Below are 26,596 nucleotides of genomic sequence, written 5' to 3'. Positions count from 1 at the left end.
TTTGGGGTTTTCTAAATCAAAATGTCACACAAGGACAAAATGCAGACCCTAACATTGTCTTACATAAAGAAATACTCAGCACCAAATGTAATTCAAAGCAATTGCTCTTATATTAATCTAACTCTGGAAAACCACAATATAAGGAAAACTGTTCAACCAAACAAAACGTCTCTCTCTTTCTTCCTTCTTTCTACTTGCACTCCATGTGAGTTCTTGATTATTATTATTTTGCATAATTGCTCGTGGCTTTCTAAATGTATAGACTGATCAACCTGAATGGATGGGACGGTAGCAAATAGTAAAGATAATTCCTTTGCTGATCGGTCAGAACAAGAAAGTCCTGCGATGCGATACGTTATGATACGATGCACTTTATGGTCCAATTTGGGAAATTTGGCTTCCGACAAATTAACACACTTTATGGTAGCTAACGACCCGATTTCATTCATCAAAACGTCATGTCCTGCCCTCTGTCTTGTGATTGGTTCTATGCTGTTTCAGTTGGAAATGTTACTTTGTGTTCTGAGTACATTACAGAGCCTGTACTTTCAAACTTTAACTTTAAAGTTAAGAACTGCTGCTTCTACTTGTACCTGAGTCTTTCTCATATAATGTGTGTACTTCTGTTTCAGTGAAGAGAGTGAGTACTTTTGCTATCCCTAAATCTATGAAGGTAGAAACTTTAATACCACTGCAAGTTTGGAGAAATTGGTGTCACAATTGTTATGAAGACATTAGGGAACTTTTTTAATCACCTCTGGAGTTCTGCTTTTTTTTCTTCCCTCATATCTTTTGAGGAAAACAAACACATTAAAACCAAAGTACTGGTTGTTCATCATCGCCAAGGTGGCAGAAAGGCAATTAAATGTTAGTAGTAACGAGTTATTGTGAGATAAAGGATTTGATTAAAGCCTTATGGTGAAATGGTCTATTTCACTGCAGGAAGAGTGAAAGGAGCGCTTAGTTCTATCTGTACTTTTGTGACAGTGAATAAATGACATTTTATCAGCATGATTAAAAGAAGGCGTTAAAAGAGAGGATGCCACTTTGTACAGACACAGTCTAGCACGTGTGTGAGGGACGGATTTTTTGCATTTAGAATTTGAATCTGAGATATGACAATACTATGATTTACAAGCAGTGAGCCGCTAAGCCCGTGTTGGCATTGAGATTCATGAAGCAATGAAATTACTTTTACTATTGTGTTTTCCTGCTCATGTGCTCAGCCAAGTCTGCCTGGAAAGGCTCAATGAGGCATTTCTATGGTTAGAGTCAAAGCTAGCCTGAGTGCATAGACATATCCATCCAATTTATAGTAGAAGAGGAAGATGTGATGTAAGGCAAGAAATATAACATGTTTAACCAATTTTTGTTACATTTTAAATAGTATAGAGTCTGTTTTAGGGGGTCTGGATGTTTTGTATTGGAAGTATTCCGCTTTATATTAATAGTCCAAGCTGTATTGACCAATAACATATCAGTATGCTTTGGAGTATTGAAAGCAAAAGCAGACAAAATGCAATAAGCGCAAACGACATACCAGCTTCCACTGGCGGCATCCTGGTGATGATTGTGATGACTATATCAAATCTGGTCGGAAACGGGAGGGGGAGCAATCGTGCTTAAGCACGGTACAAGACAACTTTGCATAGTGTGAGTGCGCTCTAAATTTCCTGTCTGGCCTGGGAAGAGGTTAGGGTAAGATGGGCTACAACCATCAGAGCAACAAACGACGTTCTGTATCACTTGGCTGCTAAGCAAAGCTTGTCAATTTCAAATGCTCCTAGTTCAACATAATACATGATAGTTGGCATCACATGATTTAACTTGAACGACCGTCTAGTTAGTCCAATACTGAAAGGAAAGCAAACTCAAAACATTCATCGTTAACTGTAGAAATCTTGGTTGTTTACAAAAAAGCCTCACAAGCTTTACATAGTACAGTCATCATAAACCCTGCCCCATACAAGACAAACAGAAGTAATTGGCCTGACAAGAGCCATGTTGGGTGGAAATTGGTCTCAAAGTGAGGGGTATCACATCCGCCAAAGCTAGTAAAACATAATCTTGCAGGTTTGATTGTATTCCTTTTTAGCTTGGCAAAGCCTTTTTTAAATTTCAATTCAAATTGTCCCCAAATGAGCTCTGTCTGAACAGATTGACAGTAAAGTAGCGTTCCCGTTGAGTGATTGTTTTCCATATTCATTTATGACCCCCCCAATTCTTCCTCTCCATCTACAATCTAATCTCAAACTCATCTAGTCGCATACCTCTCCCTCAAATCTCTTCATTTCCATCGCCCCAGGATTCTTTGAAAGCATGCAGCTGTTTGAGACAAATTAGCATGTTTGTTTCAGTAAAAGAAATTAGCTTTTCACTTTTGTCCCTTTAATGTGCACAGCGGATTTCGATTGTCAACAAAATGCGTCCCTGAAGTTAAAAGACCCGCTGCTCAAAAGGAGTGTCCCTGGGGAAATTAATGCTTAATGAATAACAGGAAAAGGATTGTGAAAGCGAAATGGATGGAGTCAGGACTTCAACCATCAAACTACTGTTTTACATTTGTTAAATAATCTGTCCTTGAAGAAGCAATTTTGCTGTTGCATAATTTCTGCATACAATGTAATTGAAATTGCTGTAAGTGGGTGATTATATGGCGGTTTCAAACAACTTCAAACAAAAATAAATCTAGAAATCGTTGTGTTAATACGTCCTTTGTATCTTTGACGTGAAATTTGCCAACACTTAAAAAACAAAGAACAAATTAACACGTTATGGGTGAACAGCTGCAATGAACGTTGTGTTTTATTCAGTGAACCTTAAAGTGAACCTTGTTGATTTGACTGACCTGCTTATTTTGAGCTTTAAGGTTGTGATAGTAAACTGAAGATTCAACTATGATGCTGGTGGTTTCACGAGCCAGATTATTCAGCTTGCTGGTTCCCTGCTGGTGAGTAAAGTCAGAGTCAAGCCTGGAGACAACTGGCAACTGTTCAGCCAAGTGAAGGATTATAGGATTGTACATAACTTGCTACTCTATTTCAGTTTGCCTCGCAGGTATTGTGCCCACCTGATGGTGTGAGGAGGAGGATGGTGTGATTGTGCACCAAGTACGCCCTTAGTCTCAGGCATTTTAAGCTGTCCGACTGCATGTATTTTGAATGATAGTAGCAGTGTCTTTTTAATGGAATCTAGCAGGGAATGGTTGCTGATTTCAAATAATTATTGAAGTGCTCTTGACAATCTTGGTCTAAATGCTAACATTCAGTTGTTTTTCCACTCTTAGAAAGCCAGATGAATATATTTGGCTTCTCACATTTCACATTAATCATAGAGTTTTTTGATTGTCTGAATGGCTCCATTTGTGATGTGTTTCTTCCTTGAAAAGAGAGAAAAGAAGGATGCTGTGGTTTGACTGCACATCTCTGAGTTGTCGGAGAAATCCATGTGATACAACCGAATAATCAATAGCTGTTTGCACCTCATCAAGTTTATCTCAGCTCTTTTTGAGCCTCATGAGCTGAGGTACTTCTGAAACATGCAGACTTGGAGATGTTACTTGAAACAACCATTTACAATATCCATCTAATTATGTAACTCCAGGTCTTATGTACATAAAAGTAGGCAGGAAATATTGTCTTTCAAGTTAATATAACTGTCCTGATATTGGCAGAGGCAGATCGAGGGTATGGCCCCCATTGAAATCAGGTTGGACATCCGAGGGGCCACTTCAACTATGATTGGCTAATTGTCTTTTCAGGGGTGGGGTTCATGTTAAAATCAGCCATATGGGCTGCTAGTAGCCTTCTGCTCTCCACTCACGCCACTCTGTTGTTACCTGTCAGTGTTAAAAAAAATATGCACATACAATATACAATACAACATCTTAAAGAGCCCATATTATGCCCTTTTTGGGGTTCGTATATTTAATCTATGTACCTACTTTTGTACGTTCACAACAGCTAAAGTACGAAAAAAGTGTCTGTTTTCATGTACTGCTCCTCCTTGCTCCCTCTTCGCTCTGAGTCCGTCAGCTACACTCTGTTGAGCCCACACTGTTAGACCCCACGTGGGCCAAGTCTGCTCTGATTGGTCTGTTGATCCGCTCTGTCGTTATCGGTCAGTTGCTTAGCACGCTTCTCGGAAATTTCAACATGAGCTGCTGGGCTTGCCACAACAAGCCAATGGGCTTAGATCAGTGATCTCACACTGACAATTATGCCGCACTGACAAATTTTTCAAACTGACAAAGACTTTTTGCACATAGATGTGCCTAAACATGCACAGGACACTTGGAAAACACACTAAAGGGCATATAAAACCAGAAAAAGCAGAATATGGAAACTTTAACATCTATAACATATTTAAGATTATTTGTTAAAGTAGGTATGATTGATGGAAAGGGTAAATAAATGCTAATTATTTGTGTGTTTGTAAAACATACTTCATGCCAACCTTGCACAAGTCAGGGGCCAACCCAGTCCAAAAACTCTGGCTCCGCCCCTGGATATTGGGTTTTGGAACTATTAGGATATTTTCAATGATCTATAGTCCATAAAGATGTCCCCCCGCTGCCATTCAGGTGTTTACTTGCAGAGTTTGTGATTCTGTTGTTATGAATATTCTCCAGTGGTTGGCTCATGCATGGCTAACTGGTCATTGATAGTCAGCTGTAGGGTTGCCTTGTTTCAGCTCTTTAAAACAAAGTACAGTTTATTGGTTGAGCTCTGGATGTTTGGTTTTAAACATTTTTCATGTATTTTCTCTGCAGCAGTTTTTTTTTACCACTGAGGATGGCGTTAAGCTCAGTGATATTTAACTTCACTCGTACTGTATCGCAGGAGCCATCATTGAACATTACTCAGAACAAAACGGGGCTTATCACCTTACATGTGGGTAAATTTTAATATTTTGCATGTATATGCTAAATGTAGATTTCAATTTAAAAACAATAATAATTTAGAAATTCCCTATTATGTGACATGCTGTTACTGTTGCTGACCTCACAGTCTTGAGAAATGTCCTTTAATGTCCTGTATATATGCTTTTTAAAGAGAAATTACTTTACCTCACTACATTAAATATATAGAGCTATATGCTGAGGCTCCTGTTGTCATGAAAACCTGGCCTTTTGTTACCTTACCTCATTGTGCGACCTTGGAATTAAGTGCCACGTGTCCCTGCACTACATGAAGGTGCAGTCTGTTTATGTGACTGTCTGTTTCTCACTCCTCACTGTTAACACCAAAACAGTGTGTCCCCTGTGTCAGCAGGAGGAAAATCACCAACCGTATCGCTGACTGGCAAACTCATATTTCCATTCTTAACACTCTAAACAAACAGAGCAAAAGAGCAGAGTGCTCACCTGCAGCACACACAATGCCACTGTTTGCATGCCAGGTGCATTTAACTGTATAGTCTTCAAAGGTGAGGTGAATCTAATGACAGAAACAAAGTGCTGTGGGTGTTTAAAGCCAAAGCTGCTTGCAAAAACACGTTTGTCAAAAACACTGTGGGGATACTGTTTCAATTTCTTACATCATCTCATCCTCTCTCTTACAACTTCTTCCAATATTTTTTAACAACAGACACAAGAGCTGAAAGAGGAGACAGAGGAGGAGAGACAAGAGGGGGAGTATAAATCCAGAGCTGCAGATAGTAACAGGCTAGTGGGTAATAGAGCTGGCAGGAACAGAGAAAGGAAGGAGCAGATAAGACGACAGCCAGAGGTGGGCACAGTTAATCAAAGATTTAACTCTGTTAACCGTTAATCCGTTAACAAAGACATTAACTTCGATATCAGAATATCAGTTAATTTTGTTAATATTTTGCGGAAGTTAAAATTAAAGTTAATGTTAACCAATATCATCAATAAACAACAAAAAGCTTTTTTCAATGTAAATAGATCAGCGCTTACAGTTGGAAGAAATTGAACTTTTGGAACATTGCGGTGCTCATCAATCTCACTTCTCCATCCCTGACCAATCAGAATAAAGAAGGTGCAGGACTTCTTATATCAGTTTTGTCAACAACAATGCCGGAGAAGAAACTGATCAGACTCGTCTTTTTGAGGGTAAAGTTTCCAGATCTAGATCTGCGGCTAATGCAAGGACACGATTCATTTACAATGTTTTTATGTTTTCTTGGTGAAATTTCCTTGAATAAAAGCAATTATTAAGCAAACTGAGCTGTCTTAAAAGAACTGTCATTACCGAGGGAAGTAGAGGTTAACTTTTGTAACCTAGAAACAATGAGCTCTGGTTAGAAGCTCTGGTTTTCAGAAAATGTGTGCTCAAACATGCTGTTTGGAGATGTTCCATGTTCTGAGTGAGCATGGTCATACCCTATATAGTCCACTTAATGTATCCCACAATGCATTTTGAAAAGTAGTGTATGAGCGATGGTCACTATGCGAGCAATATATACCATCATGCACTGATTTTTACGAGCATAGAGTGGCATTTGACTCGGCTGCTCTCAAACGGACGAGAGGAGCGACCAGCATGAACACAGAAACTCAATAAAGTTCATATTCAGAGCGTTTTACTGAACTCTATGATCGGTTTTAATAAAGATTAAAAGATCGTCAACTTTAGTGATGTTAGTTTGTCCTAATGATGATGACAGACGAGAAACCAGAGTCTGTGAGCATAAATAATTTAGTTTTGGTCCGAAAATATGTCTCATTATGTAAAATTCAATATTTTATTATTTATTATTTATGCTGTTATTTACCGTTGTTATTGATCCTCGGCCGTTGTTAAGCTGCGCGTTTCAGTGCAGTCACTATATAGTGAATAGGAAGTAGGGAATGAGTGAGTGATTTCAGACACAGCCATTGATGTCATTCTTATTCCCTCTCCATCAACTCTTGTTTGTCTGAAGCCATTTGTCTTGCTGTCAGTGACTCCTTTATTTCTCCTTATGATGTGACTGATTACATCTTTCATTAGACCAGTGTTTGGTCTGGAGAAAGTTAGGGGGGTTGACCTTGGAGAAATGCAGGGGGGTTATTAAGATTTAAATGTAATTTAGAGTAATATAAACCACATTTTCCTTGGCGGTCAACTCAAAGTTGAGCTGCTGAGCTGACATCATCTCCTCAAGGAGCTTTACAAGAAACCTTATGCAAATATTTCTGAGTTGTACTTCACATGATGATTAAACTGTTCTTGCAGTGAAGTGCAAACAGAAATGTACTACTTAATTTATGGGAAAAAAGCTGAAATCATTAGCTGATTAATAAATAAATGTGTTGGGAGTACTAAAGAGTACTTTTTGGTTCTTTTTTGGTCTCCATAAATAGAAGGCGAGCATCTTTACACATTTTCCATACAAGCAGTAAATCAAGAAATAAAAGAAGTCCAAAGCAAGGGGAAGCCGGTGGCCTTGTGGTTAGAGCATACGCCCCATGTTCAGAGGCTGTCATCCTAAACGTGGATGGCCTGGGGTTGAATCCGACCTGTCCCCTATTTCCCAGTCTATCCACTACCCTGTCTCTACAATAGTGGCAGAAAAAAACCCTAAAAAATCTTCTTTTTTTTAAAATCCAAAGCAGACGGTGAAAATAATTTAAAATAATGAGATGCGTGAGTCGTGTGCAGTGGTTGTTTTAATTATTTTCTTCACAGTAAGGTGAAGGGGGTAAGCAAGGTTAACATTGCAGTAGAAACACTTTCACTTTAATTCTGTTCTGCTCTCTTTTCATACATCCCAAACTCTCCTGTTCATAAACTAATGATTTCGATAGCTTTATAAGATGCTGTTCTCTGAATATATGGAGGACACAGTAAATCACAGGCGATGTGAGGTAAGTGCTGCCTTCAAACGCAGCCTTAGTCTACTTTCCTCCTTGGCTAAATTTGAGATATCTTCTGACATTCCTGGGAATCTCATTTATCTTTTTGAAAGGTTTTTCACGAGTCCCAGTAAGTTAGAGGAACAATCAATACGCTGTCTTTCTGTCAATGTCAACAGTTATTGGGAACAAACTGGGTGGATTGAAAGCGACTTTATTGGTTTTGTATGTTTAATGTTCTTGACATACCAAAGTCACATAGGTCGTTGCACAATCTATCTTCAAGAACATCCTTAAGAGAAACAGACAGGCGCTGTTTCTGTTTTTACGGTAGACGATTAACTCCGATGACCCGGCTGTGACCTCACATGCTGTTGAAATTGAGTCTCTGTGACAAACTCCTGTAACACACCACCCTTAAAGAGACTTCAGTGGCTTTGTCAGAAGAAAAGCAACAATTACTCCCTCTGTTATCTTCATTTTGTTGTTTTATAGACTTGCAGAGTGAGTGCAGACGGGTGTCTGTGAGTGTGTTTGCATTGAATGACGACAGTAATGATTTGATTGGCTTAGCCCCAGGGAAGAAAAGGGATAAGCGATGATTATCTGGAGATTGATTGTGGACAACGAGCGGGGGACTTTTCGTGCTGCTTCCGAGATTGATCCAGGTGGAAGAAATGGGACTGCATCATTTGTATGCAGGGGGAATGAAAAGAGAGAACAATCCTTTAAATTTAACACAATGACGGAGGAAAACATCCAAATGATGATGTTCTGTCTGGCTGCCTTTTGTGTCTTATATCATGATTTTCTTTCACTGGCTTTCACTTTCTCCCTTCGTCATCATTATATGTTCTTTTGCAACAGTACGGTCAGACCAAGCAATCTAATTGGACAAGAACATGTATGTATCTCTCCGCCTCATCCAGGTGTTCTGAATACAGTGCATTAACATTACAGCAGACAGGGTTTGAGAAATTAAAACATAGAAACAAACTATCTGGTCCGTGGTAACCATGGACACAAACAAAGAAACTGATTGCAGCAGAATGTTGTCTGTGTCAGGAAAAGTGTCCCCAGACCCTATAAAGGCATGAGTTTCAATTGAAGACTATTTCATAATCAGCTAAAACTTCTCACAGGAGTTTTAACTTGTTTTTGTAAATCATGTTTGACTTTTCACTCTACTTAATAAGGAAGCTGCACTATTTGGCCACCATGCCATTGAGAGATTTTAAGACCCCAACACTCTGGCTTCCTTCACAGCACATCTGCCAGCTGTTCATTTTCCTCTCTGAGACGCTGAGGAGGTACTAAGTGAGTAGTTGGCAGGAGGAAGTGATATTGAAATGAGGTGGAGGAAAGCAAAGGGAGCTAAACCATAGATGGAGAAGATGATAGTGTTGAAAACAGTGTCCATCTCTATTTGAACAATGTATCAAATAGAATTGTATCACTAGGATAGTCATCTGCAGTGACTCAGAGATGTATGAACTGATTCTGCAGCTCTGTGAAGTGTTTCAACATCTCCTGAATCATTTTCTGGCTTTTACAGCCCTTGCTGGTGTGATTTGGTCTCACCGCTCTCACCACTGCTGTTTTCCAGCCTCAGAAGACAGCTTTAGCCCATGAATTATTCGTAGATAAACAAAGTAAGCAACTGGTTGGTGAACAAAGTGGGCCATTTAGCAGCTTAAGAGCCAGATATTTCCCTGAGGAGTTGTTGGAGAGCTACACAGCAGAATGAATATTGGAGTGACGTTTAGAAAAACTCCATAAGAATGCTTGCATTGCTCCGTGTTGGCGCTCATCTGCAGTTTAGCGGCTGTTTGCTCACAAAATAACCGTATCTGTTGTATAATGCAATGACATGGTGTTTCTCAATGATTTATCCTTCAACTTGCAAAACTCGGCTCATTCAGATTTATTTTGTTTTTTGCTATAATGTGTAGCCTTTTTATCGTTTCCTGTTTTTCTTTTTACAAGCATGCAAAATGCCTTTTATAAAATGGTTATTTTTCAATTCCTCAGTGAGTGTGTTTACATGATCCTAGTATCTCTTTATGAGCTTCATCCTGGTGTTGATCAAATCTGGGATATGGGTTTACGTGCACACAGAGAAACCTGGTTATTCATATCCCTGTTTACATGATAAATACTCGTATCCATGTTTCTCATTACTGCATCTTATTATTATCTTATGTGATGTTTTTGGTTTTTTTTTTTAAATTAAGTGCTGTAGTAATGTTTCTTCAGTACTTTTCAACTTGACCTGACTTGCAGCCTGTTCAACACTGACTTGAGTAGAGCAGCATTTTTATTCTTATCCAATCTAAACTTCCAGTTTTATTTCATTCTTTCATTACTGAAAGACAAAACTCTCTCCAGAAGTAAGACATTCTTGTTGCCGCCGCCATGTTTGTTTTGGTTGTCACCTGGCTGAGCAGGCAGCTGGCAGCGGTCAGATACCAGGGTAAAAGTTTTCCATTTTCTTTCTGAGTTCTCCAGGTAGCAAAAAAACGTTTTTTTCTCAAAATCGTGATAGTGACTTATCCCTGATTTTGAAATCCGATTATGATGTTTACATCCACAGACACAAAAACAGGATACTAAAGTCCATGTAAAGGCAATCTGTTTTCTGGTTTAAAAAACTTCTGTATTCTTCCATTTATTAAGTATTTCACTCATCTTAGCACACCTTCTGCATGCGTTTTTCACCTTTGAGAGTGATGCAAAGTAACTCATGTACTTTCACTGTGTTTTTTTTCCAGAGCTGACAAGAGCTTCTCCAGGACCAGAACCTTATGGTGAGTACTCTGCTTATTGAATAACTACGCATGAGAGTTTTTTTGTGCTTGACTGCTCTCAGCAACTTAAATGTTTCATCTCCAGCCAATGAAGCTTTTGAGACATAAACTTTTTATTCTGTTCATGGACACACCAAATTTTTGATCAGGTATTGGACTTCAACATGGAAAAGAAAGATTTTTATATCACCCATTTAACAAATGAAATCAAATTAAAAAAAATGAATAAATGCAGCAACCACAACTCACGTCATCCTCATCAGATTTTCCAGATAGAGGTCACAAGTCACAAGTCACAAGTTACACAATGTGTGGATGTTTGCTTGCAATTTCAGTATGTGGAATGACAACACTCATCTGTTTCTATCATGTTCACCAGACTTGTTATTGTGTTCTGCAGGAATAACCAAGAAATGTTCCTCACAAGCTTAGATCCCTTCATCATGTCATGGTTAACTTGTTTCTCGTTCTTGGCTTGTTTCGAATGTGCTCACGTTTATGTCTCCACTTAAACACCTATGCTCTCTTATAGCTTAGGACATCTGCATGTGATGGAAACAGAGATGGAGGATCCAGTAATTTTCCCTCTTGGCAGGTAGTCTGGCAGCATGTAGGGAGGAATGTGTTGCTGTAAATACAGGAGAGGAGCAGATGGAGAGAGACAGGGAGCACAAGTGTGTGTGTGTGTGTGTGTGTGTGTGTGTGTGTGTGTGTGTGTGTGTGTGTGTGTGTGTGTGTGTGTGTGTGTGTGTGTGTGTGTGTGTGTGTGTGTGTGTGTGTGTGTGTGTGCATGAGACCAGCTGGACATGTGGGACAAACTCAAGCATCAAAGGCCACAGAAAGAGTCATGGTGCTGCTTTACCGTGGATAAAGATTGGCAATATTTATCTCTGCCTAGCGCGATAATGGAAGCATACACTTCATAATTTTTGGTGCTGTCAGTTGTTGTCATGACCATGTTTATAGTTGTTTGATATGTTACTTTTATAATAGCATGGTCCTGCTGAAAACCCAGTTCTGATTGGCTGCAGGCTGTTCCATTCATTCCTGATAACTGGCACCAACTGAGTAGCAATCGTATCAATCTTATGTTCAGTGTTTTGTGAAGCGCTGGCTACACAGGATCAACCTACATCTAAAAAAAACAGTATCTGCAGCAACAGGGGGGCAGTCAAAGCTTCTGTTTACAACTAAGCAAACTAAATCCAAAGCTATTCTTGACTTTTCAGTCCCTCCTCCTCTGAACACCTCAGGAAGAGGACTGTGTTGCACAATCTTCAAGAAGTACAATGCCTGTCTTAACTGAGGTATATGTTGATCACATGAGGATTTATCTGAAATCCAGCTCACTTCTAAAGGCCGCAACGGCTACCTGACAGTAAACATGACTTGGCATTTGTTCTTAAAAACCTTGATGCTGATTTGGCGACAATGTCGTAACTGGTCAGCAAGCTAGTCTCATTGTTAAACATGCTGTAAAAATACATTCCCTGTTTGTCTACCATAATCAATATAAATGACTTTGATTTTAGCTACCAGACTGTTAGCTTTTTGGCTAATAGCTCAACCAAACGATACAATGAGCTCAGCTGGCTGGAAATATCCCCCTTTGCCAAGTCGAAGCTATAAGATTTGTTCAGTTTACGGGAGTAGAGAACATCGATTTCACTGCTTAAGAATCTAAAGACGGAAACAGTTATTTCAGGTATTAGTTAAACCCTCATGGGAAACCATGGAAACAGAGTAAAGTAATGTTAGAAACTTCAGATTTTGATTAAAAAAATGTACTTAAACTCCAATCTTTGCCTCAGGACCTTGATATACGCATGGTAATACCACGTTGTCAGAATCAGGTGTTTTATGGACTCTCTAAAAGTCAGACAGTTTCTTAATTATTCCCAGAGAACACTTTAATAGGCATTATCCCCATAGTGATAAATTGACGTACTTATATCCACTATTTCGTACAATATGGGATTCATATATTATCATGAAAATTGGTTATCTGCTTCAATAGTCCCTGGTCATTATTAGATTTTCTTCTATTTAACGTCACTGGACACAGGGCACAGAGACAACAATAAAAGGGGGAGACTAAATATTAATTACACTTTTCCTGACTGTTATGTCTGCGTATTGTATGTACTAAAGCAGGAGAGAATATTATGCTGTTTGGAGAGAGTTTTCCCTTCGGTGTGCTTGTCTCTCAGCTGGCTTTAAAGCATCTGAAAGAATTGTGTTGCTTTATTATTACACATGAAATGGGCTTCAGAGTCGTAAAAAAAAAAAAAAAAAAAAAAAACGAGTGATAATGACTCTGCAAAGGACAATGAGGGGTTATGAGGGAATCATTCCTTATGACAGTTTACAGGTTTCTCTCTGAAGAAAAAAAGGTCTGCAGTGCATGTTGATAGCACCTCAGAGCTGGGCTGTGTTCTGATTATAATCACAGAGTCATTAAGCCAATTGTGTTTATACAATCAGTCTCAGCCTACACGTACATTACAAATCCAATGTATCGACGCAATGCTTTTTTTTTTTACATTCCCTTCATTTTTTGGCTTGATCACTTAAGAAAAGATGCATGACCTTCTTTCTTTTGCCTAGCTGTCTCCAACGTCTCACCTGAGACACACACATACACACACACGCACACACACACAAACACACACAAACACACACACACACACACACACACTCACACACTCACGCACACACATACACTTCTTGTTCTTCCCTCCATGTAGACGTTACTCCTGTCACCCTGAATCATTGGGGCGAAGTGCGGCTCCTAATGTAAGGAGGGAACACGCTTACTTTACTGTGCTAAACTGCTTGCAGTTCACTGTTCCCAATTAAACCATCATTAGCTTGATTGCTGTCGATAATGGTGGTGCTTATCTTAGTCGGGCTGCAGCTCCTGCTAAGCTGCAATAAGGCAGACAGCATAAATAGTCATAAGTGTCATTCTCAATGCATACTACTTATTTGAACTAATGGGGGAAAGCATTTCAATTAGATATCACAGTTACAATTACTGTGTGGTGATGCAGCAAACTACGTGGAACAACTTTGATTATGATGTTATATTATTTGATCGCAGTGCAATTTAAATCTATGAGGAAATTTCGTTTTGTATCGATTTCACCTACCCCTGTAACTGCCTCGCCACCTTTTTTTATGGTTATGTCCTCTACATGTGTAAGTCGAGTTTTTCTAACAAGAAGTCTCCTCCAGCTTCCTTTCAGCAAAAGGTACGGCTGGTGAATCTTTGCAGTGGAAAATCCAAATGTATCATATCGTGGCTAGTATTGTATCGTATTGCCTCATATCCTATCGTATCTATGATGATGTGCTACAGCTGCTTTTCATTATGCTCCTAGTTAAAATATGTGATCAGCATTTCTATTTTAATCTTGACAATAGTTTCTTAATTAATTCATTAAGTGAGTTAGACCCCCTCATGGCACCTGTCTTCAGGAGTGCGCTGCAGGAGGTGAGTGCCTGTTGCCTCACAGCGCTCCCCTCTGAGCTGCCCCGCGGCTGTGACTATGTGCAGCCCTTTGACTGACATGAGGAGCTGGGTGGTAATGAAGTGGTCCTCAGTGCTGAGCGTTGAGATTGAGTGGGGCAAAGAGGCCTCTAATTGGGCATCTGTGCCTCTTCAGATCGCTGTTAATGGCCGCTCTCCGCTCTCATGTCAGAGTCGTGAGGAGAAAGCAAACAGAAAAGAAGGGAGCCAGCTGTAGCTCAACCGGCAGACCAAGACTCAACAGAGTCAGGATGTAGATTTGACTCTCATAGGGACAATCAAACTGTTTACATGTGCCTTATTTAATAGAGGCTTAAATGCAAAATATGAACAAGATGCCTTTCTATTATTGCATTGCACCCCATATTGCCCCCCCCCCCCCCCCCCAAACAGCCTGGAGGACTGGCTCAGCTCACAGATGTTTAGTTGGAATGAGATCTAAAGCCTGAATAGGCTGCGTCAACCAGAATTCATTGTAAAGTTATTATAAACATTCCTGTACAGGCTGTAACCCCGCTGACATAATATCCGGAGGCTTCAGTTTCAATAAAACCAAACCTACAACATTCAGCTCCACCCAACTTTTTGGATGTTGGGGGGTGTATGTGATCATCTTTACTGGACATTCTTTAACTATTTCAATATTTTTAGGTCTCCTGATTTATCAGAAGTTAAAAACGAAGCTGTTGAACTCTGAGAGATTATTGGCTGTCACAGCAGGTTGAAAAGGTTCACGTGTTCCTCTATGAGTCTCTTAGTCAGACTGTCACTTACTGGCTGATACCATCTGTTGCTCTGCACAGTTCATGTTACTGTTGATATCTAGCAAGAGCCTCTGCTGGAGTATATGACAGGAAACTTCAGTCCCCTCATCCCCTCAATTATTTGAAAATATCCCTGATGCTTTGGCCTAGTGGTTAAGATCGTACCTGTCAAAAAGATCTCAACGTGATTTGTATAGCAACATGCTGTCGGTCCTGAGCTGTTAGGCATGGGGTTCCACAGGGGTCTGTGCTGGGTACATTGTTTTCACTTTACCTGTCACCAATGGGTCGGATCTGGATTTGGAATGGCCTTTTAATGTTATGCAGATGATTAACTATACACTGGTGTAAACAGAAACATATTTATGTAATAAATCATGTAATCATACATGATAGTTTTGGATTTTACTCAGTAGTCATGTTACTATCGCAGGGATGTGTCTACAAATGTTCAGGTGACTTCCCCTGACTAAAATAGAATTCCTACAGCTTTTCATTAAAGCCTTGAGTCTTTTGTTCTCATTAAAGGTGTGACAGCAGCTCTCGTTAAACCCCTGGTTGTACCATTGAAAATGTTTTACAGAGTCACAGTAGCTGAGTTTTATCTCCGTTAAAAACCACTGAGGCTTTGACTTGTTATCCAGCTTGGAGCTGCCTTCGCTGCATCAAAAAGCATGCAGGAAAGAGACCCCCGCTGCGACCCAGACAGGTGTGTCCAGTCTTCAGTGATTTCACAGATGAAAACATCATGACCCTGTGCAGCTGCGATGTGGTGCAGGTTGTGCAGGTTGTGCACGGATCAAAGAAAGAGAGAAGCCAAGTGATGGTTGAGGTTATTTTAGCAGACAGGGTTCACTTTTACTCTGTGCACCTGTTCAGTAAAAAACATGAAAGATAAGAAATGAGTAACACATGATAGGATTCATTTCAGTCTAAACAATGTTCAATTTTAAGTAGACATTGGGGATCAAAACCCCGTTAATTTTTAAGTTCTTCATTTTTCAACCATGAAAATCAATTATGTTTGAACCTATCAATACTGCTATCAAGTCTCGTGGGCTCTAACGTAAGGTTGTAACTCAAGTTGAGTCAGTTGATTCCAATCAAATCACCAAGGCACAAACAAACAGTGATTGTCTTAAAAAGTCTTTGAATCAAAATAAATTGCCAACCAGTAGATATTTAACTACCTGAAGAGGAATTCTGGTGGACTAGAGAAATTGTCTTACATTTGGCTACAGTTATCAAAGCAAATGATTAGGCAGAAGCAAAATACATTTATATTGCAAAATATTATCTTGCATGGGGGACAGTGGAAGCAAAATTGAAGTAATCCTTGGATCTGTATGGATGTTATATGTTTGGAATAAATCTTTTACTGGATTTGGATCGTGGGGACCCTTGCTGATGCAGCAGGACTGTTTTTGTTGGAATAGTATGATCAGGAGAGTACAGTTCATTTTTCAAATGGTGAGTCAAAAGACAGTAAAAATCATTGTTTCTTGGTCGGAGGTCTGACACGTATTACGGTTGGGTCATGAAGGTGTGTACAGATTTTTAACAGGTTAAGGTGAGCAATCCTATTTTACAGGGCCATTGGAATAGCAGCATCTTGGCTGGCCTTTAATCTTTTTTAGTGTCCTTGGCCTTGTTTCAGTTCCTGTTAGATAATCTAGTTGTTTCTGAGTGCAATAATACAAGTTGTGTACCTGGCTACTCTGTTTCCCTTTTTACCATATCCTATGAGCTTTATGTATTGTAGATGAGCATGTGTGATATCGTTATAAGGTCACCATAATGCAGACCTAATGAGCAAGAAAAAGGATGAATCAAGTCCTATCATCGAATAAATTGCGATTCCAAATCTGATAACAAATAGTTTAATTTGTTTATCTAATTTATTGCAAATGAGAATATGGGTCATTAAGTGCAAAAAAAACGAAGCCTTTGGAAGATTAGTCGGCATTTGACAACTCAGAATCTTTAGTAGGGGATACCTGACAGGTCAGGGAAATGACGATTAGGGAAAGGTTAATAAAACATCATCCTGATATGATCAAATGTTTCATCTAAAATCAAGAGTAAATACAGTCGTTCGGAGGGGAAATGTGTGTGTTCAAGTAGATATTACGGATGGAATCATGATCTGCTTAACTTCCTACTCGTCTCTTATTTCCACCAAATAACACACATGTATTGATAGTGGTATTAATACAGACTTGGATCCCTAAGGAGTCTCAATATCAATACAAATTAATAACCCCAATCCCAAGTTTAAGGACATTTTCACAAAGAGATTTTGTTGTTTTGAACTGCGTTTTGAACATCTGTTGTTCAACTCTCCTTTTCTATATAGTTTAATAAATCACTGATGATGATATTACAACACACACACACACACACACACACACACACACACACACACACACACACACACATGAACACGCACGAACACAGGCATCCACTTTATATTCCTCCCAGATGTGCTTCATTAGCCTCTTTACTTAGTAAAAACTTTCTCAGATAATGAATTGAAAAGCACAGACTTACTCAGGGGGTAATGTTGCTTGCAGATGTAGCCATTTAACATTATGAGGAGGTCGACTCCATGCAACCAGGCTCCATTACATCTCAGTTCAGGAGACTCTTCAATTAGAAGCCATACATACCTCAGTGAGTAGGATGACAGAGAGAAGAGGAAATTAATGATGGAGGAATTTTCCAGCCTTGCTCATACAGAGCAGGGCTGCTTTTTAATCAGGCGTGTACGGTTTGAATTGTGGAATGAATGAAAAATGTTCATAAATACAGCTTTTGTATCTGCTCTTTACATTTCTAGATAATTTCTCGAAATTTCTTGATAATTAAAATACTAGCAATGTCGTCAGCACATAATTCAGGCATTAGTCGTCAGTCAAGATGAAATGTGGCATGTTCTGTAGTTTGGAAACAGGTTTGATGATTTAGAAATAAAAGTCACATAAACACTTGTTATCAGTGGAAAATGAAAACAGTAGAAATCCTTGAATGTGGAGTGAATCTCGAAAACGCTGTAGTTAAGCCGAGGAAAAACAGGGAACAGTTGGGAGCTGAACACAACAAAGCTGCGCCATGAGTAATGGGTGGTCAAGCTCTTAAAGGAGTCTGTTGACAGGTGCTCTCATCTGATTGGTTAGTTGTCACCAACTGTCTTCTTTTTGACCTTTGGGACACTCAGAAGACCAGTCCCCTGGGAACACAGAGCACGTGCAGGCACATGCAGAGTCACCAGGTCAGTCAAGTACGACGGTGAACTGCCATTTACAATTTTATAAGTAAGCAGCAGGGCCTTAAAGTCTGCTCTAACCTCGACAGGAAGCCAATAGAGAAAGGTGACACTGGGGTTATATGGTCATATTTACCCTCTTCAGTCAGAACAGGAGCTGCTGCATTCTGACCCATCTGCAGATCTCAAAAAACTCTTCTTTGGCAAACCTGACAGACGGACAACACAATAATCTAACTGAGATGAACCGTATGTATGAAAAGGTCACCCAGCATCCTCAAATGGAAGTATTGATGTGATCTTAGAGATGTTTCTGAGAAGAAAAAAAGCGACTCTAGTCACAACCTTTATATGTAAATCAAACAAAACATTTTGTCGAAAAGCACTCCAAGATACTGAATTCGTTCTCTACAATAAGCACAATCATCCTGAGACACAGTAAATTGATTGAACATATGACTCAGCCATGCTAGTCAGATAACCATTATAACTGTCTTAGCTGAGTTAAATAGCAGTACATTTGTTGATAACCAGCTTCTAACAGCAGCCAGACAAGCCTCAAGTTTAGCTGTCAGACCAACTTCCTATAGCTACTGGCATATACAACTGCAAATCATCTGCATAACTATGAAAAGCAATCCCAAAAAAAATGCAAGATCTGACCCGTTGTCAAAAGGTAGAGTGAAAACAACAATGGACCTAGCACAGACCCCTGTGGAACCCTGTGCCTAACAGCACAGGAATCGGAGTGCATGTTGCTACAATACAAATAATATTGACATCTTTAAGACAGCTAAGATCTTAACCACTGGAGTAGCTGACCTGATGCCAAAGTAATTCCCAAATCAGTCCAATAGTATACATGGGTCTATCATATCAACTCTGAGTCTACAGCAAATAGCAAATTTGAAAGTGCTGTTTCTGTGGAGTGATTTACCTGAAAAGCAGACTGAAGTCCTTGAGGATGCAACAACCAACACACATACACGCACACACAGACACTCCAAAGGAGAGGTCAGTCGCACATACAGGAGCGGGGGTGTGGCTGCAGCCGTAATAATTATGCTCTTTAAAATTCCTCTGATGACTTGATTAGTCATAGAAATTAGTCTCGATTACTGAAATAGATAGCTGCAGTAGTGAATAAATGTATCAGGTCTGTATATGCAACGTTTATTTTTATCATGTCAAATGTATGATTAATTTACATTTGATCAGTTATGTATGCCATTTTCCAACAATCCTATATTTTCTCATAATCTGCTTCAGCCTCTTCTTCAGGTCACCTTTATTATTATTGTTCTTGTTGTTTTTCCCGTTTCTCTGCTCCTCACTCAGCAGCACAAAATGCCCACATGGAGCATCTGCTGACAGCTCAGCGTGTCCACATAATGACTCTAATCACCCCATTAGTCAGTGAGGCACTCAGCGACACTGCAAAGAGTCGACAGGTTTGATCCACCTGCAATTCAATAGGGGAAAACACTGCCAGATTTTATTGTTGGGAAAATTTCCCTCTTGGAAAATAAATGGAACAATGTCTGTGAGCTAGTTTAGGTTGGGTCCTCGAGCGAGCTGCACTGATTTAAAATTTGACATGCACATTTCTCCACAATGACCTGACACACATCCTAACAATTTGGCGGCCTATTTAAAAAGCAAATTCCCCTCTCTCCCTCTGCTCTATCATTGCCTTGGGCCCTGCACCAGTACTGCAATCATAGTGTCAACCCCAACAACTCCACCTGCAAGTAGTGGCGGGCGATCTTAGATATATATATATAACGATCTTAGATCGTGAAGGATTTTAACGAGTTGACGATCTGCCAAAGCAGGGAGATCATAGAACCGGGCTAATGTGTTTATTCTATCATGCTGCAGTTTATGCTCAGACACAGACGCATCTCCCTCTTTTTTGCTTCGCAGCGGTGAAAACAAAAACTAAACTTGAAAGTAAAGTCCGCAAAAACAACTCCATCCCGGTTATATGCAACTGTTTTGATATTTTTCCAAACTGACACGGCGTGAGCAACAGTTAACTTATCTGCATAGTTTGCACAGTTAAGTTTACATCTCGGATAGCGACACAAGAAACCTTTTAACGAGCCGGAGAGACGTTAACAGTCTGCAGAGAGTCAGACAGAGCGGAGCTCAGAGAGACAGTGATGAGAGATATAACCCCGGTGTTTCAAATGTTGCTGTCGGTCTTTTCTGCTTTCTCTCAGTTTCAAGCTCACCTGTTGTGATACCCAAATTTATAGGGATTACACTAAATGACGTTACACGTTGTGTGCAGCAGCCAGGTGAAAGTGAGTAACCATGGTGACTGTCTGTCTGTCAATCAACGATGTCCGGCCCCCTCTATGAATAAAACTCTTCTGTCAGTAAAACTTACTTTGATCATGTGTCACAGAATGAACACATTCTGTATTATGTTTTATTATATTTAAACAAAACTAAAGTTAGTCCAATGATGTCATAAAAACAATGCCTATGAATGCTGCAGAGCCCATATGAAGCTACAGCTGTAGGAACTCTGCAGGGCTAAATAGAACAGAAACACAAGAACGCGAAGTCTACATGTCTTTAAATGAATGCATCACTGTGTGAAAATGTTCCTGATGAACATAAAAAGAGGACACTATAACTAAATCATAATTTCAAAGTGGTGCAGAAAACCTTCACATTGTGCATAAATATTGATCAAATTGAGGAAAAGACATTTCTGTTGCTAAAGATGTTCTGGGTGAGAGACCTCCAGACCTCCTACAAATATGTTTTTCAAATAGATTAAACTTGTCAGCACAGTTTTTGTGCATTTAAAAACATTATACAGGGAAATAAGTTTGGTTGAACTGGTCAGTAACTTACAAATTTGTCTTAAGATCAGTATGAAAAAATTCGTGATAAAATCGTGATCGTGATTTTGGCAAAAAAAAATCATGATATGATATTTTTCCCATATCACCCACCTCTTTCTGCAAGCTCTGGCAAAGGGTGTTTAAGATATCATCTTATCCTCAATTAGCTGCATGCAAGGAGTGATGAAGTCAGAGACTATTGCATACCGTGTCAAACTTTACCACAATACAAGTCTATCTGCTCCAAAGTATCAGATCCAAGTCATACTTTAAAAATCTACTTTTATGACACTAAACAGAAACCTTCTTATTCAAATTAGTTATTTGTTATTTATTCTATGGGATAGAAATTGGAGACAATTGGGGACAGAATTGTTTTTTACTGGAACCTAGAAATTAGTCAGTGTGCATGATGCTGTTTTGAATGACAGGTGCTGAAAACTTTATTTCAAAAGTTAAAGTCGAGAAAAAAACATCACTTTTAACTTCATTAAAACTTCACTTTTACCTTTTGTTTATTCAACAAGTTTTAATCAATCTTAATCTTGCTACACAACCAAACAGCCCTCTAGTGTTACCACATTTAAATTCAAATATTGCTTTCGACTGTTAACCGTTAGTCGTCTCACTGAACAGAAAAATCAAATAATGATTAATAACAGTTTAGTTTCCAATCTTTTCTTCAAGATGCCTTTTTTTTCATCAATTATGCTGTTTTTCAACAAGATTTTTGTTCCGTCCAAGGCTTTTAATAACCCCCAGCTACATTAAATCCGGAGGTCTCAATTTCCAAGGGTGTTAGTGTGATTGTGTGTGCCTGAAACGTGCTGGTGATCTGTTCTGGGAATACACTGTCCAATGCAGGCTTTGATGAAGTGCAACCTTGAACAAGATAAGCAGGACAGAAGGTAGATGGATGGAGAGGGGGATAGGAACAAATCCACTCTAGCTGTGATTACGCTCAAGTCAGAGTGGAGCAGAACAGCAACACATTTTGACCTGTTCATCAGTTTTTTGCGCTTAAATTAAGAGCAAATAAGAATCTTGATTCCTTGGGTCTGCATAAATTATATCAAAGATAAATATCAACAGGCAACACCTGAGAGCAGTCTGAGAGGAAATCAGGGGAGTTGTGTGTTGTTAAAACCTTGGATTCATCCAATCTTCAATATGCTACCTGCCCTGCTGGTGGTCTTGTGGTTTCGCACTCAGTTTGGGTGCAGATCTATCGCTGCCAGAATCAATAGACAAGGCCACCCACACACAAGGTAATTATGAGAGCCAACGGGGTTCTGGGAGTGCTGACAACACAGTTGTTGTGTTGAAGAACTGCTTTTCTTCCCGCCTACAAGTCTTGAGGGGAATGAAGGCCAGAGCTACGTCCTGTTCACCAAGGTTACACATGTGATTACATTTCTTGATAGAAATTCATATTCTTTCTCTTACTGTGTCTCGGCTCGCAGATTTATTGTTGGGAAGCAAGAGTTAGTGTTGCTCACTCAAAATTTTGTGAAGAGCATTTCATTCCTCTTAAAACAGTTGTAAAGATGATTTTTAGCAAGAATGATAATCCATGTGTTTTTAAACCCATGTTGGTCTACCAACAGTCTTCTGTTTTACTGTTGTAAGTGGTACCAGGGATGTTCCTAGTGACTCATTTTGATTTAGACCAGTCAAGCAGTCTAGTGGTAAGAAAACATTACAATTGTGCACAATGTATTTAAGTTTAAGGGGAAGCAGTTATTGATGTGATGAGCTGTGTAACATTTCAGACAAAGCAGGATCACAGCCTCTGTGGGTAAAGGATGTTAAATTGGTTTGCCAAGTGTGGCTAACGCTAGCAGTGCTAGCACCACCAGCCTTCAATCCTCCTTGGGGATTAACATCCGAATGCCTGTGCTTACTGTGGTTACACATTGCTCCTGTTGTTGTGACAGTTTAACCTGACACAGACTACATACAAAACCATTTCCATTTTCTAGATCAAGATACTGCACAACCTTCCTGCTCCAAAGAGAAGCCCTCCCTTCACTGTACTCATTAACATCGGGCAGTTGAGCGAGGACAGAAGGCCAAATAACCAGGGCTACAGCCAGTCTCTGACTACAACCCCGGCTAGTGGTGGCTTGCTGTGTTACAGTTTGAGCAAAACATTTGACCAGCATTGAGAGCAAACATATACAAAATATTTATAATTTGTGGAACCAACTAGTAATTGTGGTCCCGACTAGAATTACTAGTAACTACAAAGTCACCCGACTTTGTGGTGATTTTGAACCATTTAGTTGGTCAGTCGTGCACATTCCTAGTTGGAACAATTGGACATTGTATGTAAAATTCACTATTTTCATGCATATTAATGTTATAAACAAAATGGAATGAGGCCCAATTTGCCCCTTTTATTGCTCCATAACAGGTTAAAAAATCTTTCACTTCTCCTGCAGCTCTGGTTGGTTTTAGTCCTGCTCTGACCAAAATAAGTCTCATTGGACTTGAATGCTCAATAAACCAGAATATTGGATATACAGTATTAAACAGCAATAGATTAAATGACACTGGTTCCTAAAAAGCCAGGGACCTTTGGGTTATGTTAAGTTTTGTGCCCCCTGTGGACAAAACCTGTGTAAGTGTTTTCCAACAAAAAAACAATCCTACTGTATTTTAGGTGTCTAACATACAAAACAATTAATTTTTGTCATTAACAATTTTTTACAGGTTGTTTCTGCAGCATGCTGTTAATCACCTTGTTTGACACCCACTTCCCTGGCAGGGGTTTCCAGCATTGATAACATGTGTTTGTAGCTCACATCAAAATCTATTTCACATGTTATCTTGTCACAATGACAAGACTTTAAATAAGTCTTGTCATTGTGTTTTTACAGCTGAATATAGTGGAAAAGTTATTCAATTGGAAAATGGTTCATATAACCGCCTTGTGCTAATCCTCAAAAGGCAAACTAGGTTATGTGAACAGAAGTCCAAAAGACTCCCTTACAGCTGGTAATCGAATCTGTTGAGCCAAAACGTCAGGAAATTTGACAGCAGAGGGACTCAAATCCTTTCATAAGTAACACTTGAATCTCAATCTCAATCTATACATGACTTCTCAACTGATCCTCTAAATGAACTTTTTAAATCAAAGGTCCGTAGTAAAATTAGAAAGCTCCTCTGCTGAAGAGAAACCGCTCTGTGCATGCTGAGTTAAACTGAGGGAAACAAGGGCTCAGGGTTCAATCCCCAGCTCCTGCCGCCATATGTCCAATGTGTCCCTGGGCAAGACACTTGACGCAAAGTTGCTCCCGCTGCTTCGACAGCACACTGATGGACACTTAACATAGCTACCTCTACCATCAGTGTATGAATGGGTAGGTGTGACCTGCGGTGTAAAAGCGCTTTGAGTAGTCTGAAGACTAGAAAAGTGCTTAACAAGCTCAAGTCCATTTAACCCCCTAAATGGCTTTAGGTTATTTTGAGCTGACTTGATATTATCAAACATTTTTTACTTATAAATACTAATAAATCTGAATAATATGAATTCAATCATTCCAAAGTAAAACATCCTGGGAGATCACGTGATAATTTAAGTGAGACTGGACAGGATGGGGGTGGGGAGTTGTTAAGTTGTCTAACTACCTGGGACAAAAACTGTTCATCATCATTTTCCAAGAAATGGTAATCACCATAGCTACCCTAGCCAATGTTGGATAGTGTGCTACTGTTGACACAAAGCAAACAGTTTGTTGCCAAAGAATAGAAAGGATGTTTACTAAATACCAGAAAAGAGGCAAAAGAATGTTTTTTTTTATACATTTTTTGTATAATGTAGTCAGCCTCTGTTTTGTTTGCATCTACCTGATGTCACAACCTGGCTCAACAGAGCAGTGATAAAGACCACACATAGTCGGTAACATTATTCAAAGGAGTTTAATTAATTTATTAAATTAAACAGTGTTAGACCTGTGAGGAGGTCAGTGTGTATGCAGTGATGACAGTGTGTGTGTGTGTGTGTGTGTGTGTGTGTGTGTGTGTGTGTGTGTGTGTGTGTGTGTGTGTGTGTGTGTGTGTGTGTGTGTGTGTGTGTGTGTGTGTGGATGAATAAATGAGTATCAAACTCCAACCAAAGCACGCACAAACAAATGTTAACAACAGTATGCAGGAGAGAAGAGGGCGAGTAGATTGAGCAGGTCTGCTTTGTAGACTCCCAAAACCAGCCTGCTCAGGTGTGCTGCATTAGAGTCCTCCCTGACTCCACCCACATCTACCATCTAACAAGGAGAACACAGCCAGCAAAGGGAAACAAACAGGAAGAGGCCAACCTTGAGACCGTCACAAAAAAAAACTGTTCATCATCATTTTCCAAGAAATGGTAAACACCATAGCTACCCTAGCCAATGTTGGATAGTGTGCTACTGTTGACACAAAACAAACAGTTTGTTGCCAAAGAATAGAAAGAATGTTTACTAAATACCAGAAAAGAGGCAAAAGAATGTTTAATTCTCCTGGTTTTGTTTTAGTATAATGTGGTTAGCCTCTGTTTTATTTTTTGCATCTACCTGATCATATGAAATCCTTTGAGTTGGTTTGTCTCTTCCTATGGAAAACACAATAACCTCAGTAGTACACCCTGTAGTGTCTGGAGCACCATTTTTCCTCATATTTTGAACTGTGTCCATGTTTGAACTTAATGCATAGCATACTGATTGGCTGCAGTATAGGTCATAAGCTCCGCCTCCTCCATGTAAACAGATGGAACTTTGGGCAAACTTAAAAATTGGAATACACATTAAATACATAAAAAAAAAAAATATTTTCTGTCATTACAGTTTGTTCCTATTGTAATGATGTACGCCTTAGTTTTCACTTTTCTGAAAAGTTAATTTTTAAATCGTTATTTGATGCTAATAGAAGGCTTTAACGCATTGATTGACAGATCCGTTGACAAATGTGGCTTTGTGTGTACTGGATAAGCAGAGTGCAGGAGGGACGGTGGGAGGAAACATAACAAACACTAACATAAGAGTAATTGAACTTTCCATAACTGTGAGTGTCAGCTTCAAACCAACACAAGAATCTGTTCTGCTATGGACTGTAACAATCTGAGGTAATTTGACTGTTTAAATATGTGTTTTAGTTAGCGGACATTCGTACCCCGGCTCCATAAGTTGATCCCCTACTGCACAGAGGCCGGCCCAAAATGTGCAATGTGTCAGCACCCACTGTGGGAGGAGTTTTTGGCTTCACATTTGTACAAGAGGAGATGGAGGTACATTGTCCATCCATGTAAAGTCAATAGATTAGAAACAACAATATCGGTGTTGTTTTTTCCTCATGTGCGTGATGCAGTGTGTTAGGATTTGAAAAGTCTTGCAGTCGGGGCTCTGCCTAAGGCCGATGAGTCTTAAGCTACTCTATAGTTTTAAATGACGGGGATTAAAGCATGTTTTGTTGTGCTCACGCTCTGTACATGACGGGTGTTGGAAGGATTAATGTAAATCTAAGTGTTGCTGACTCTGTTTTTAAGAGTATTCTCTGCAGTTTGTTGGTGTGTATAGCTTAAACATGGTCCGGG

General features: G+C 39.5%; 1 protein-coding gene across 3 annotated transcripts in view; it reads left to right on the top strand.

Annotated features, from left to right (window-relative positions):
- Positions 1–26,596, top strand: part of rap1gapb (RAP1 GTPase activating protein b) — a 139,408-nt gene that overhangs the window by 48,481 nt on the left and 64,331 nt on the right. For all 3 annotated transcript variants that reach the window (XM_065955109.1, XM_065955110.1, XM_065955108.1), the window contains one exon: positions 10,570–10,605. In XM_065955109.1, the coding sequence (XP_065811181.1) occupies positions 10,603–10,605 (3 nt within the window). In that variant the 5' untranslated portion in view covers positions 10,570–10,602. The remainder of the gene's footprint in view (positions 1–10,569; positions 10,606–26,596) is intronic.

Source organism: Labrus bergylta, chromosome 5 (assembly GCF_963930695.1).
Source record: "Labrus bergylta chromosome 5, fLabBer1.1, whole genome shotgun sequence".
Taxonomy (NCBI): domain Eukaryota; kingdom Metazoa; phylum Chordata; class Actinopteri; order Labriformes; family Labridae; genus Labrus; species Labrus bergylta.
The sequence above is the reverse complement of the archived record's forward strand: the minus strand, read 5'-3'. Positions and strand labels throughout refer to the sequence as shown.